This window comes from Halichoerus grypus, chromosome 11 (genome assembly GCF_964656455.1).
Source record: "Halichoerus grypus chromosome 11, mHalGry1.hap1.1, whole genome shotgun sequence".
Classification (NCBI taxonomy): domain Eukaryota; kingdom Metazoa; phylum Chordata; class Mammalia; order Carnivora; family Phocidae; genus Halichoerus; species Halichoerus grypus.
The window spans coordinates 39,538,198-39,554,814 of NC_135722.1; the positions used below are offsets into that span (position 1 = coordinate 39,538,198).

Sequence of the window (16,617 nt, forward strand, 5' to 3'; positions counted from 1 at the left end):
TGAGGATAGCAGAACAGAGAGGTAGGAACCTGGACACCACCTACCTACAGATTTCCTTTATGGAAGAGGGAAGAATTCCTATTTAGTTTAAAACACTGTTATCTTTGGTTTTTCTGGGTTTTTGTAGCAGAACCTGATCTTAAGCAATAGAGTAGAAAGCAAAAATATGAACCAAAAAATGACCTGAAGTGGTAGCAAAAGCTACTCAGTAGAAGAATTTCTAGCAGGTAAGGTTTCTGGAAGTAGGAAGAAGTTACCAGGAAACACTGGGGGAAAGTGCAATCTTCTCAGAAGAAGAATTATTAACATCAAAGAGAGACTTTTATCGAGAGAGGGGCTGATAAGCACCTATAAAAGACTATCTTTATGAGTAAGTGACAACAATATAAATTTACTTTAAAGGCAATACAGAACTTTTTCACTTAAACAGATACTGATAGTTTCATTAAATTATGGCATAATTATGGCCACTTAATTAAATCATTAAAGGAGAACAAATTAAAAAGAAGAGAGGTATGAAAGTGAGAGCAGATACTGAGTTTGTATTCTTCCTGGTTGTGGTGGACTTCAATCCTTAAATATCTGTGTCCTGAAAAGATGTGTTCTCATTTAAAAAGTATCTTCCTTTATTCCATATATGCTTTAAAATATTTATTGAGCAGAAAAAAAGGAAGGGTGGTAAAAAGATGACACAGATGTTGATTTAACAGTTTTCTTCCAAGTTCTGGTGGACTTCGGACTTTAAATGTCTGTTTGAAAAAAAAAATGCTCTCATTTTAAAGGTATCTCCCTTTATTCTGAATCTCCTTATATATATTATATATATATAATATATATATAATATGTATGCTAAAATTAGTAGATATATATATGTAAATATAAATATAAAGCATTTTTAAAATACGCTTAGCTAATCATAGATTACAATTAAGAAACCATGTTCTCTGACAATACCAATAACTGATTAGAAAGAATTGTGAATAATTTGAAATAAATCATTTCACATAGAGCTATCAAATTATATAGCTTTTGAAATGTGCTAATGCATAGACATTTTAGAAGGCTTGTTTCTGTACGTTTTTCTGTACTACATTTTTCTGTAGTATGAGTTGCACTAGTTCCACAAATATATAGTAAATACCATAGATATTAATGATTTGAAATTACATCTGTAATAAACGTAGATTTCAATTTATTCAATTTTTTAATTTCCTTAAACAAAAAAAAATAAAGTTACATACGTGGCTGGAACTTCAATTCTCCACCAGGCCCTGATGGAGGAAATTCTTGTTGTAATTTTTTTTGTTCCATCTGCAGTACGACCTAGTGCGTGGAAAAAGAATGTCTTAAAAGTAAGTATTCTTTTATTTTCTCATGACCTTTGACAAACCACAACAAACTAATTGAAAACTGTTTTCCAAAATGAGATATTCAAACTTCAAACTTTAGATTAATATTCAACAAAGCAGTTTTTAAAATACTAAAATTTAGGGGCGGCTGGGTGGCTCAGTCGTTAAGCGTCTGCCTTCGGCTCAGGTCATGATCTCAGAGTCCTGGGATCGAGCCCCATGATCCCATCGAGCCCCACATAGGGCTCCCTGCTCCACGGGAAGCCTGCTTCTCCCTCTCCCACTCCCCCTGCTTGTATTCCCTCTCTCGCTGTCTCTCTCTCTGTCAAATAAATAAAATCTTTAAAAAAAAAAAAATACTAAAATTTAAAATACTATAGCTAATTGGACATTGAAATATTCTATTACAAAAAACACACGCTTTTACCAAAACACCTAAAATTCTTTTTAATGCTGCAATCATTTTATAAATACCACCTGATGGTATTCCAGCTTCTGAGCCTCAAGTTGGTCATGCTGACGCTGTAGCTCTTCCTTTTGTTTCTGAAGTTCATCTGCCTTTTTCTTAAGTTCACTTTCTTGTAAAGAGATAAGATTTTCATATTCTTTCAGTTCTTCCTCTGTGAAGACCTGTTGCTGATCCAGTGTCTAAAAGGAAAAAAATTGAGGAAAGAATAATCTTGGCTATACAACAAGGTTTGATTCAGCTTTTAAAATTCTATGATTAGTAAAGTACAAGAGTCTCTATAGTAATACACCTTTTTGGTAAGAAAGGGGAAATAAAAAATATATATTTATGTATTTATTTGAGCAAAAGGAAAAATCCAAGGCTAATGAAATGGGTTACCTACAGAACAATGAAGAGAACTGGGTAGAAAGGACAGAGAGAATGTGGGAAAAGAAATCACATTTCTCTAAATACACCTTTTTCGTACAGGTTTGATTTTTAGAAACTTGTCAGTGTTTCATATACTCGAGAAAAGAGAAGAAAGAAAATCCACAAGGACAGGAAAACCCAAATTGACTATAAACAAAAGAAAATAAATTATACTTTTATTTTAAGTGAATAAAACAGAAGGGGGAAAAAAGAACTAATCAAGAAACTTTGGATCAGAGTATTCAGACTATATGCTCAGGTTAAAAACAACAACAAAAATCTAAACAAATAATAAATTCTTTTTTGCAGAGTTTAGCAATCTGAAACACTCTGACCATCCTAGGATTGAGGAAATAAGTGGAATAATATTGTGGAAAACAGGAGCCAGGTTTCATATGAAATATGGAAAGAGGAAGAAATAGGATGTTGTACAGGAATTGGAGGCATTGGACTGAAATTTCAGGAGGTAGCAGTGTGAACTCATTAAGTTTGTGTTTTGTTTTTTTAAGATTTTATTATTTACTTGAGAGAGAGAGAGAGCGGGCATGAGTGGGGGAGGGGCAAAGGGAGAGGGAGAAGCAGACTCCACGCTGAGCAGGGAGCCCCCACACTGGGCTCTGTCCCAGGACCCTGGGATCATGACCTGAGTCAAAGGCAGATGCCTAACCAACTGAGCCACCCAGGCGCCCCAGTGAGCTCATTAAGTTTTAATATATATTGATACCTAAATATACCAGGATGAATATGAATGTAAGTATATCTGTGTATGTATATAATACATGCATATACAGATAGACATAATACAAATATAAATATATATATATAAATATACACATACACACTTAAATGTTTTTGTTTGTTTGTTTGTTTTTAAAGATTTTATTTATTTATTTGACAGAGAGAGACACAGTGAGAGAGGGAACACAAGCAGGGGAGTGGGAGAGGGAGAAGCAGGCTTCCCGCTGAGCAGGGAGCCCGATGCGGGGCTCGATCCCAGGACCCTGGGATCATGACCTGAGCCGAAGGCAGACGCTTTAACGACTGAGCCACCCAGGCGCCCCACTTAAATGTTTTTTAAATTACCCAACTCTATTATCTGACAAAGCCTAGAAGCAAAGATTCTCTGGTAGCAAGGAACACATCCAGGGCCCCAGATCCCAGTCTGTGATAACGATCTCCACTAAAAGGGACCAGTGCTCCTCAGAAAAATGGCTGATTCCAGAGGCGGGATGGAGAAAGAACAAGATGAGCCTTGAACATCATCTTATTATGCTAATAAGAAAGGAAGTCCTCAAAGAATGATAGGTAACATGCCAAAAGGATACAAAAGTCAGTTTGAAGAAACTCCCACTAGCCAAATCTGGAGCAATTTGGGCATCGAAATAAGTAGTGATAGTAAGGTTCAAGCTTATTGAATAAAATAAGCCATGAATCTACACTCAAACAAACAGAAAGGGGGAAGGGATAGCTTTTCCTTACTGCAGCAAGCCAACTAATAAATGTAGAAGGAATGATGATTAGAAAATCACCATTTGTCAATAGTCATTGTAATAACTGATTCTGGCTAGAATCATCAAGTATGCTAAAATTAGTAGATAATGAATCTCAAAGTATACCCTCGAAGATGCTTTAAAAAAAAAAAACAGTGGTAATGATGGTAGTGTAAATTGGTACAATTCTTTTGAAAAATACTTTTACAAAATATATCAACTGCCCTAAAAAGATTCCCTTGGTCTTGGTAGTGCTACATTGAGAATCCATCCTATAAAATAACCCTAAACACATAATAAGCTTTATATAAAAATGTGTTTATAGCAGCACTACCTTTTTAAAATAAATAGTAAAAAAATGGGTGTCTGGCCCTGAGAAAACAGTTAAGCACTTCCATAACTATTAAAGTTATGCTTACAATTAATATTTGGAAATACTTTTGATATGATGTCAAGTGATATTTTTTAAATGCTGACTTCTGATTCTGGCAGTATGGTGGATTAGACAAAATAAGAGTTTAAGTTACAAAAGAGAAAACAGTGAGGAAACGTGGTAGACAGTCTCTTAACCAAATAATCAAAATTAACATTGCCAGTTATGAAATTAATCAGCAGCATATGCTTCATGATATGATGCACTTAGCATCACTTTGGTGGTATTCCTACCAAAACCAGAAATCCGAAAGCAACAGCAGACTGATTCAAACTGAAGGATATTCTACAAAATTACTGGTCTGTACTCTTTAGAAACATGAACGCCATGAGATACAGACTTGGGAACTGTTTCAGATTAAAGGAGATTAGGAAGACATTACAACTAAATTCAGTATATGATTCTGGATTTTCTTTTGCTATAAAGGACAGTATTAGGAAAATTAACAAAAATCTCAATAAAGTCTAGAGAATGGAAAAGAGTTTTTTGTGTGTAGCCATAGATAATTTTACTGTGGTTATGCAAGATAAATCCTTGTTTGCAAAAAATACACACTCAAGTATTTAAGGTTAAAGCAGCACCATGTGCCACTTACTCTCAAAAAAATTATGTATGTTATATATAAATACACATATGCACAGATTAAAAATAGAGAAAGAGATAAAGAGAATAACTGTAGTAAAATGAGAAATCTGGAGGAAGGGTATTCAGGAATTCCTTGTCTATTCTTATAACTCTTTTGTAAAAAAATCTAAAATTATGTTAAAATGAAAAAAAGTATGTAATTATCGATTGCTCTACTTCACCAGAAGCAATAATGGGAACGCATGTTCAAGCACCTGAGGATTCTTCTTCTTCTTCAACAAAGGGCAGAAATATTATAAATATTAGGGAAAAAATAACCAAAAAAGCTGATTTCTTTAATCTCGAACTAAGATGATAAACTGTCATACTGGGACTGTTCTCGTTTCAGCACTAAAAACTCCCACATCCCAGGAAACTCCTCAGTCCAGGCTACACCAGGACAGTTGGTCACCCTATCTCAAACTATTTTCTGAACAATTAAAAACCTAATTGAAATGGTAATCTTTTAGATTTTGTATAGAAAATGACAATTTTGGGCCGCCTGGGTGGCTCAGTCGTTAAGTGTCTGCCTTCGGCTCAGGTCATGATCCCGGGGTCCTGGGATCGAGCCCCGCATCCGGCTCCCTGCTTGGCGGGAAGCCTGCTTCTCCCTCTCCCACTCCCCCTGCTTGTGTTCCCTCTCTTGCTGTGTCTCTCTCTGTCAAATAAATAAAATCTTAAAAAAAAAAAAAAATGACAATTTTTTTTTCAATCTCTTCTGGTTGCTACCTCTCAACTATTCTTTTAAAAATGTGTATGCACAGTAAACTATGGAATAAATTGGTATACCTCTCGGGAGCAATTTGACAAGACGTATTTAGAAACTAAAAATGGTCATAAACCTTGAGAATAGTTCTATTCCTAGGAATTAGTCCCAGGGAAATTATTATAGATGCTCAAATATGTATGAACAAGTAGAGTCATCATAGTGTTAATTATTACAGTAAAAAAATTGGAATTGACCCAAATGGCTAAATCTGTTCAAATGGTTATATAAATTATGCTATAATCACACAACTGCATGCTAAGGAGTCATTTCTAAACTCTGTTTTTTGAGGAATGGCATCATGAAATATTGTTAACATTAAAAAACACAGAATTTCCCAAACATACAAAGACATTTATACAGTATGAAGCCATTTTAAGACTATATAGACAGGATGGGGTGCCCGGGGGGCTCAATCCAGTAAGCCTCTGACTTCGGCTCAGGTCATGGTCTCAGGGTCCTGGGATTGAGTTGCATCAGGCTCTGAGCTCAGCAGGGAGTCTGCTTGTCCCTCTGCCTCTCCCTCTGCCCCTCCCACTACTCATGCTCTCACACTCTCTCTCAAATAAATACATAAAATCTTTTAAAATATACATAGAGAGGTAGGAGTTTATGTGTATACGTAAATTAAAAATGGGACAGGGGTGCCTGGGTGACTTAGTCGGTTGAACACCTGGCTCTTGATTTCGGCTCAGGTCATGATCTCGGGGTGGTAAGACTGAGCTCCACATCAGACTCCATGATGGGCATGGAGCCTGCTCAAGATTCTCTCCCTCTCCTTCAGCCCCTCCCCCTCATTTGCTCTCTCTCTCATAAATAAATAAATAAATAAATAAATAAAATAAAAATGGGACAGTACACTCTATATTGTGTGCTATATATGCATATACTAAAGATACAAACTATTTCCAAATTGTCATAATACAATGCATAAATTAAGTGTCTACCTCTGGATGGTAGAATTATAGGTAACTTCTCATTTATTCTTTAAATGTATCTATATTTCTAATTTTCAAGAACGAACACTAGAAAAAGTAAAATTTTAAAAAGACTTCTAATTATATGTAACATGATTACAAATAAGAGGTCAATTGACACAAGCTTTCCAAAAAATCAAGTTCATTATTTTATAGTGACATTTTATTGAAAAGCCGAGACAGTAAGGCTCTACATGCAAACATAATGGGAAATAAAAGTTAAAAGTAGAATGAACTGATGTAGAATTTCTTGAACCATACATCCCATTTCAAGTAGGTTTTATTACCTCCCAGCTATCTGGCTCCAAGAATTCCTTTTTTTCTGTAGCTTTCAAAAACTCGTCTAGAGTCACTAATCGGTCTTTGTTAGCATCAACCTGATTAAAAAAAAAAAAATGTATATGTAAAATAAAATAACTCTCATATTACTAGAAATTGTCTTCTAGACAATTGCTATATATTTGTGTGGATGGTACTACACAAATGTACAGCAATTAAGGCTAGCCTAACATCCACAGAAAGGGGGGTGGAGGGTTGGAAGGAAGAAAACCAGAACACTCAACATTATAGTAGAATCAGAAAATAGATACTGCTATCTTCTGGATTATTCAGATTTGAAAATACAGTGAGATATCTATACTCCTGATACTCAAAGATCATCACGCTTGAGTCTGCTGATCCGACTGGTTAGGCTATTATGGTCTTCCTCCCTCACCACACCGTGTGGAATCCCAAGAAAAATAACCTTTCCAGAAAGAGGACTGTGTTAGCCAAGAGTAAAGGAGTTTACATTAAAATGCTCTCAACATTTTTTCTTAAAAACAACTAATAAATCAAAATTAAAGTTGACAACCACTCCCAATCCTCTTCAGTGGCTCTTACAGCCATTCAGTTGCAAAAGTGAACTCCATAATGGCCAAAGAAATTCATTTGACACTTGGGATGCCAGCAGTCAACAGAAATCCCAATTCATCACCAATAGCTCAAATATCAGGTGAAAATCACTGACGCAAAACAGTGGGTGTTAGTTACTGGCCTCTGATGTCTATGACCAAAGTTCTCAGCTTAACAATGTCAACAAGAACTAAATACGTTGTTATAAACCATTACTGTATTAGATTTTTTGGATTTTCTTAATAAAAACACAGCCTTTTAAAATATCAAATCTTGGACTACATTATCTTTTACTTCTAAAAGACATGCAACAGCATCTTAATCTCTTAAATAAAAACCTTTTAAATTTTAAAATATTTTAAAGTAGTTACAAAATAATTTTATCTACACTAAGGGAGTCTACCGAATATTCTGGATCAAAAAATGCAAAATTCAATTAAATAACTACTTTGTGTATTTATTTTCCACTTTATGGTAAGATTTATTGCAAGAACTTGAATAATCCATTGAAATAACATATAATCTTAAAATTTTAAAACATACCTCATTCATTACATGTTCCCTCATTCTAAGCCGTTCTTCCTCCATTTCTACCATATCATCCTCCTCATTTTTGGGGTCATATACTTTCTCCAACTAAAAAGAAAAGTTTAAAATGAACATAAAAGGAAGGAAAATAATAGAAGGAAAAAAGAGAGCAAAAATGCTGAACACTTAAATGAACTCATTTACCTCTTTAGTAAATAGGGCTTCTAATTCTTGTTCATCCAGGAAGCCATCATTATTGACATCTGAAGTTTAAAAAGTCACAAATGCAAAAATTGATTTTAATGCCTTCGAAAATCAATAAATAAATTACAACTCTTCACAACTGCCTTGCAGAAGTGATACTAACATGAAGCATCCATGTGCTACATAAAGATGTTTCCTCCTTTTTTATGAAGCCTCACATCAGTCCAACTGATAACAATTTACTATTAATTTATAATTCACACTAGGTTTTTTTTTTAGAAAAATATATCTTAACCAGTTTTTTCAAAAATATAAAGTGAAACAATACGCGACAGGGAAAAAAGTAAATTTTAGTATTATAGCATAAAGTGTGCTAGATATAACCTAGCTAGTCACAGAAATACCTTCAGTTTACAGAGAACCTTACAGTAAGTCGTAATGAGTCAGCAGTTAAAGCAGGTAAAAGACACAGCTACTGACTTAAAGTATTTTATGCTGCAGGTCAGCAATAAAGACTATTCTATTACCCTAGAGAAAAATTCTAAACATTTAGTGTCAATAGGACTCAATAGCAGACCTTGACAAAAACCAGTTAAGAATAAAGCAACTATAATCTTTCAAACAGCAGACATAAATATTAATATTTGTATCAAATCTGTTACCATGTAATTTGAAAAATGTCTTGGGGTCAAAGTCATTAGGATCCAATCCATCAGTCTCTTCCCATACCTCTTTTAGTTGATCTTTGCTTCCCTGTGAATCAATTTTTAAGAAATGCTCAAAACAAAATATAATCTATGTATATAGACTGAAAATAAAACACAAATTTGAGAAACTATGCAGAATTAAGATTCTAAAGTACTAATAACTTATGATAAAATTCTATCTGATACTCAAAGAAGTATCTTCATCTAATTATGGTTTCTTAAAGTCATAATTCTTACTGGATGATTAACTTTGGGATGATTTTCATGCTTTTTCCTCATTTCTTCAAATTTAGATTCTTCTTCTTTTCTCTTTTCTTCATTCAGTGTTTTTAAATATTCTCTTCTTTCATGTTCCTTCATCATTTCATATTTTTTAAATTCTTCATGTCGAGTCTTATCATAGTGTTCCAGATCACTTGTGGCCTATAATGGAATATTTAAACTAAATAACAAGGAGTATTTGAAAATATAAATAAGGGCTTTCTTGCATACAGCATATTCTAACAGAAGGTAGTATAAAAGGTCCAGAAAACACTGGACTCCTCTTTTAAATTCTGCCATTTTATTTTAGTCATTATTATTATTACCAGAATGTAGGCATTAAAAGAAACTCATAGTTCAAAGCAAGCCTCAACTTTAGAGAGTTCTTCATAAGTAAGTAATATATAAATTGATTTTAAAAAGAAGGAAGGGACTATATCAAATCTATACAGTATAGAAAACTAGAATTGTTTCTTTTTTTTTTTTTTTTTTAAAGATTTTATTTATTTATTTGAGAGAGAGAGAATGAGAGACAGAGAGCACGAGCGGGAAGAGGGTCAGAGGGAGAAGCAGACCCCCCGCTGAGCAGGGAGCCCGATGCGGGACTCGATCCCGGGACTCCAGGATCATGACCTGAGCCGAAGGCAGTCGCTTAACCAACTGAGCCACCCAGGCGCCCACTAGAATTGTTTCTAACTACTTAACTAAACTCGTAGCCAGGCTACAACATGCATTTTGGTAACTCCATACAGTACAACATGAGAGGCCTACAAACTCTTATCTAAAATCCCAGAGCCCAGATATGTTTCAGGATTTTCTAGTTTTCAGAAAAAGAATATGGCATTTATGCCATATTGTGTAATATCCTTGCAGAGTCTATAATCAAACAGATTAGTACTTCCTCAGCAAAGCCTATGAATATTCACATTATGTAGGCTAAATAAAAACTATAAATAGCCTTACTATAACTGAAGCCAGATTTCAGCTTTTATAGTGCTTTGGATTTTGGAATTGTGGGCAAGGGGTTACAGACCGTTATGGCCATATTATTATCTGTAGTAATAAATGTTAAGCTATCTCCCTTTAAAAATATTCTTGAGAGTATCTAAATGTTATATTACCACTTCATTGAATTTACTTATCAAATGACAAAACCTCAAAGGCACAACAATGACAACATTGTTTGGAATTATTCTCACCGCTTTGATGAGCATATCTAAATCTGTAGATTCAAACTTGTCAGGATTCAGGTGGTTTAGGTGATCAAATTGTTTTAGAAGAGCATGGTGGTCTATGCCCGTATCTGAAAGAAAATGAGAAAACTGTAAATGATAAAGTACTAAAAGCTAGAAACATTAATATAAATGATATATAAGCATAAGTATTCATATTTATTCCTATAGGATTTTATAAGAATATTCAAAATTTTAGATTAAGCATTCATATTTTTTTAGAATATTGTACATATTGTTATTCTAGGCAATAGTGATATCCTTGAATCCAGAAAGGAATACAACATAATATGTACACTTTAATATTATTTCTAGAGGGGTGCCTGGGTGGCTCAGTCGTTAAGCGTCTGCCTTCGGCTCAGGTCATGATCCCAGGGTCCTGGGATCGAGCCCCGCGTCAGGCTCCCCGCTCTGTGGGAAGCCTGCTTCTCCCTCTCCCACTCCCCCTATTGTGTTCCCTCTCTCGCTGTGTCTCTCTCTGTCAAATAAATAAATAAAATCTTTAAAAAAAAAATTATTTCTAGAAAGGCTAGTTGACTATCAGTATAATTAATAGTAAAAACTTTTTTATTATTGTAAAACTACCATATTTCCTACTTTTAATTAGATAAACTCTAATATACTGCCCTCATCAGAGATCTAAGTAGAGGGGCGCCTGAGTGGCTCAGTCAGTTAAGCTACCAACTCTTGGTTTAGGCTCAGGTCATGATTTCCCGGGTGGTGGTATTGAGCCCCACACTGAGCAGCATGTCGGGGCTCTGGACTCAGTGAGGAGTATGCTTGAGATTCTCTCCTTCTGCCCCTCCCCCAACTCATGCTCTCACGCTCTCTCTTTCTCTCAAATAAATAAATCTTAAAAAAAAAAAAAGGACCTAAGTGGAATTTCCCTTTTTTTAGTATTTTATTTTTAAGCAATCTCTACACCCAAAGTGGGGCTCAAACTCACAATCCTGAGATCAAGAGTCGCATGCTTTTCCAACTGAGCAACTCAGGTGCCCCCTACATAGAATTTCTAAAAAGAATTGCTCTAAAATTTATATGAAGGAATTTTTTGTATGCTGCTCCAATGAATCCTTTATGGAACAATAAAAATATAATTTAGGTAAATTCATTTGGATTAGGACTTATTTTTAAAGACATATCAATTATTTTTCTTTGTGAACATTTTTTTTAAAACAAGCTACAGTTTGGGGCACCTGGCTGGCTCACTTGGTTAAGCATCTGACTTTTTTTTTTTTTAAGATTTTATTCATTTATTTAAGAGAGAAAGAGAGAGCAGGAACAGGGGGAGGGACAGAGAGACAAGGAGAAGCAGACTCCTCACTGAACAGAGAGCCCAACAACATGAGGCTCAGTCCCGAGCCAAAGGCAGCCATTTAACCTACTGAGCTACCCCAGGCGGCCCTAGTGTCTGACTCTTGATCTCAGCTCAGGTCTTGATCTCAGGGTTGTGAGTTCAAACCCCATTTTTAGGGGCGCCTGGGTGGCTCTGTCATTAAGCATCTGCCTTCGGCTCAGGTCATGATCCCAGGGTCCTGGGATCGAGCCCCGCATCGGGCTCCCCGCTCAGCAGGAAGCCTGCTTCTCCCTCTCCCACTCCCCCTACTTGTGTTCCCCCTCTCACTGTGTCTCTCTCTGTCAAAGAAATAAAATCTTTAAAAAAAAAAAAAAATGGGGGGGCTCCACGCTGGGCATGGAGTCTACTTAAAAAACAAACAAACAAAACAAAAACAAAAAACAAGCTACAGTGTATTGTAGTTGAATAGGTAGAGTGAGTCTGGACTATTTCAGTTGGATTATAGAACTGAGCAAAATAGGTACATGTGTTGATTTGTTTAAAAGTCAGAATTCTCACTTAGGAAAGAGGAATGTACAAGTATGGAATCATGGAAGGCAAGAAAAAAATCTCTGACTTGGCATCAGGGAAATACAAATCAAAACCACAATGAGATACCACCTCACACCAGTCAGAATGACTAAAATTAACAAATCAGGAAATGACAGATGTTGGTGAGGATGCGGAGAAAGGGGAACGCTCCTACACTGTTGGTGGGAATGCAAGCTGATGCAGCCACTCTGGAAAACAGTTCCTCAAAAAGTTGAAAATAGAGCTACCCTATGACCCAGCAATTGCACTACTGGGTATTTACCCCAAAGATACAAATGTAGTGATCCAAAGGGGCACCTGCACCCTATGTTTATAGCAGCAATGTCCACAATAGCCAAACTATGGAAAGAGTCCAGGATGTCTATCGACAGATGAATGGATAAAGAAGATGTGGTTCATATACACAATGGAATACTACTCAGCCATCAAAACGAAATCTTGCGACTTGCAACGATGTGGATGGAACTAGAGGGTATTATGCTAAGCAAAATAAGTCCAATCAGAGAAAGACAATTATCATATGATCTCACTCATATGTGGAATTTAAGAAACAAAACAGAGGATCATAGGGACAAGAGGAAAAAATAAAACAAGATGAAATCAGAGAGGGAGACAAACCATAAGAGACTCTTAATCATAGGAAACAAACTGAAGATTACTGGAGGGGAGAGGGGTGGGTGGATGGGGTAACTGGGTGATGGACATTAAGAAGGGCACGTGAAGTAATGAGCACTGGGTATTATATAAGACTGATGAATCATTGACCTCTACCTCTGAAACTAATAATACACTATATGTTAATTAATTGAATTTAAATTTAAAAAAAAGAAAGAAATCTCTGGAAATAGATGAGAATTAGCACTGTGTGAACTTATTTCTAAAATATGAATATGTACATATATATGTATGTATGTTTTATAGGTACACATACGTGTGTGTGTGTATACGCACATATATTTACACATCCAAAAATGTGTGTGCATGTATATGTCGATGTATATAGACATACATAAATCTCCTACCTCTGTCCAATGAAAATGTCAATAAGAAAATATATTCCAGGGGCACCTGATTGGCTCAGTTGGTTAAGCATCTGCCTTCGGCTCAGCTCATGATCCCAGAATCCTGGGACTGAGCCCCTCGTCAGGCTCCCTGCTCAGCAGAAAGTCTGCTTCTCCCTCAGCCTCTGCCCCTCCCCCCTGCTTGTGCTTCTCTCTCTCTCTCTCTCTCAAATGAATAAATAAAATCTTAAGAAAAAAAAAGAAAAAAAATATATTCCAGAAGCAATGAGCACACCTAGTGCCAGTCTTTGGTCTGGAATATCATTTCCCACTAAAAAGAACCAGGAATCCTCAGAGAAATAGCGCATTCCAGGCCTGGGGCAGGATAGGTACAAGATGAGCCTGGAACATTTTGTTATACCAGAAAGTAAGAAACTGCTATATTTAGTTAAATTAAGATTTCGCTGAATTCTTTGTATGGCACTGTACAAATTTTACCTATGACGAAAAGATTTGTCATAAGACCCAGGCCTAAAAGATACAACCGGACAGTGAAATACATGAAAAGATGCTTAACCTCACTCAAAATAGGAGAAATGCGTATTAAAACTATGCTATTATACTATCTAACAGAATGGTAAAACTCTTAAAGTCTGAAGATACATACTATTAACAGGATGTGAGAAATTATAACATAAGAGTATGTAACATAAGAGTATGTATTGATACAACCTCTGTGGAGGTGGCCATATCTATAAAACTTACAAATACATATATATAGTTTCTCCGTGGGGAACGTGTCCTACAGATAATTTTACACAGATATACAATGATATATGTACAAGACTGTCCACTAGAAATAACCCAAATACTCATCACCAGAGGCCTAGTTAAATAAATTATGGCATATCCATATAATGGAAATCTATGCAGCTATAAAATAAACTTTTTTTTAATGAAGATGGTCTCCATGTACTAATACAGAAAGATCTCCAAATATGTTGTTAACAGAAAAAGACAAAGTACAAAATGTGTATTATATGCTAACCTTTTGCATAAAAAGAGAGGAAAAATAAGGACTTTTATTTGTATTTGCTTATATAAGAATGAAGAAACAGAAGGATCATGTTTGGGGGAACTGAGAGGGCACAAAAATATCAGAGCACTTTTGCTATATGCCTTCTGTAGTTTCTGGTTTTCAGCCATGTGAATGTATTACTTACTTTAAAAATTACACCAAAAAAAAAAAAAAAAAAAGACCCTTTAAGTCTTTCTTCAAATTATCAGAAATTTCAATTCATAAATTCTGAATCAGTAAGAAAACATTCATAAGTTTTCTAAGCATCAGACAGTTTTCTTTAGATAATGAAATTCAGCCCCTATTTGGAATAAAGAAAATATTGCCAAGATTGAAGGGATGGAGGTTGTCTAAGAGGAAAGTAATCTCTAAACACCTTAGGCCCAGGGGCACCTGGGTGGCTCAGTCGTTAAGCGTCTGCCTTTAGTTCAGGTCATGGTCCCAGAGTCCTGGGATCGAGCCCCGCATCGGGCTCCCTGCTCCGCAGGAAGCTTGCTTCTCCCTCTCCCTCTCCCCCTGCTTGTGTTCCCTCTCTCGCTGTCTGTCTCTCTGTCGAATAAATAAAAAATAAAAAATTAAAAAAATTAAAAACACCTTAGGCCCAGCTTTAAGGATGGAACCTCCTTCTATGTCTGACCACCTGAAGTAGTAGGGTATGCGCTCACCTCTCATTGATTTCCTTAAATCTCAGGATAAGGAATACTTAGTACTTGTTTTCTATGTCTATTCACCAGCAAGGAGTTTAATGCTCTACACAAACATTTCTCCAATATGATCCACTGACCAGAGGCACATGTTTAAAATGCACATTACTCACCCCCAGAATCAGAAACTCTAGAGGTAAGATCCAGTTAACTGCATTTTTAACTAGCTCCCCAGGTGATTCCTATGCAATCTGAAGTTTAAGAACTACTGTTCACCAGGAGTAAATGTTGAGATGTTGATTAAAATGCCAATGAACCACCCGGATAACTAGCCTATAGGGACATGTCACAAAGACAGGTCAGCCAGCTGGAAGGGTCTCCCACTTGTCAAATCTAGCCTCTTGATTTTGTTTCATAATTAGAAAGGCCATTCCAAGATAATAAAGAAATTCACCTATGTCATCATCTAGTGCTTTTATGGTATTATTTTCTACACCGATATCTTTGATTCATTTGTACTATTCTGATGTAAATGAGATAGAGCTCTAACTGTACCTTTTTCCAAATGGCTACCCAATTGTACCAACATTATTCTTTTTAAAAATCTATCTTGATCCTACTAATAATGAGATACCACCTTTAATTCAAACTAAATTCTAAATGTATTTACTTTTACTTCTGGTATTTCTATTTAGTTCCACTGGTCTTTCTACTTATATGCCAAAACTATACAGTTCTAATGACTGAGGCTTAGTGATATATTTTAATACCTAACATATCTATCTAGCCCGTCATTGTTCTTTTTCTGAGGTATGTAGCTTTTTTACTTCTTTTTTCATATGAACTTTAAAATTAACTTGTCTAGCAGAAAAAAAAGTACATATTTTTCTTTGGATCATGTCAAATTTATAAATTAACCTAAGGAAAACTGACATGTTTATAATGTTGAGTCTTTGTATCAAAAAGATGTTATGTCTTAAATCATATGACCTCACTGATATGAGGAATTCTTAATCTCAGGAAACAAACTGAGGGTTGCTGGAGTGGTGGGGGGTGGAAGGGATGGGGTGGCTGGGTGACAGACACTGGGGAGGGTATGTGCTATGGTGAGTGCTGTGAATTGTGTAAGACTGTTGAATCACAGACCTGTACCTCTGAAACAAATAATACGTTATATGTTAAAAAAAAAAAAAAGAAGATAGCAGGAAGGGAAAAATGAAGGGGGGGAAATCGGAGGGGGAGATGAACCATGAGAGACTATGGACTCTGAGAAACAAACTGAGGGTTCTAGAGGGGAGTGGGGGGATGGGTTAGCCCGGTGATGGGTATTAAGGAGGGCACGTATTGAATGGAGCACTGGGTGTTATACGCAAACAATGAATCATGGAACAGTACATCAAAAACTAATGATGTAATGTGTGGTGATTAACATAACATAATAATAAAAAAATAAAACTGAAAAAAAAAGATGTTATGTCTTCTCATTTTTTTCAAGTCTACTTTTGCATCCTTCAGGAGCATTTTAAAGCTTTTTGTCTGTAAGTCCAATTTCTTAATAGGTTTAATCTGAGTATTTTATCTTTGTTGGTATTTGTAAATGGAGTCTTTTCTTCCATTATATCTTGTAACTGGCTGTTGCATATGAAAAATACTGATTTCTGGAT

General features: G+C 35.7%; 1 protein-coding gene across 11 annotated transcripts in view; it reads right to left on the reverse strand.

The window, feature by feature from the left end:
* Nucleotides 1-371: 371 nt before the first annotated feature.
* Nucleotides 372-16,617, reverse strand: part of NUCB2 (nucleobindin 2) — a 48,306-nt gene continuing 32,060 nt past the window's right edge. For 7 of the 11 annotated variants that reach the window (XM_078058337.1, XM_078058340.1, XM_078058341.1 and 4 more), the window contains 9 exons: nucleotides 10,310-10,413; nucleotides 9,087-9,272; nucleotides 8,805-8,895; nucleotides 8,143-8,201; nucleotides 7,954-8,046; nucleotides 6,804-6,893; nucleotides 1,827-1,997; nucleotides 1,242-1,323; nucleotides 637-749 (listed from right to left, as the gene is read on the reverse strand). In XM_078058337.1, coding sequence (XP_077914463.1) covers nucleotides 742-749; nucleotides 1,242-1,323; nucleotides 1,827-1,997; nucleotides 6,804-6,893; nucleotides 7,954-8,046; nucleotides 8,143-8,201; nucleotides 8,805-8,895; nucleotides 9,087-9,272; nucleotides 10,310-10,413 — 884 coding nt within the window. In that variant the 3' untranslated portion in view covers nucleotides 637-741. Of the gene's footprint in view, nucleotides 750-1,233; nucleotides 1,324-1,826; nucleotides 1,998-6,803; nucleotides 6,894-7,953; nucleotides 8,047-8,142; nucleotides 8,202-8,804; nucleotides 8,896-9,086; nucleotides 9,273-10,309; nucleotides 10,414-16,617 lie in introns of those variants that run through there. The other 4 variants (XM_078058335.1, XM_078058344.1, XM_078058336.1 and 1 more) reach the window with 4 other exon arrangements.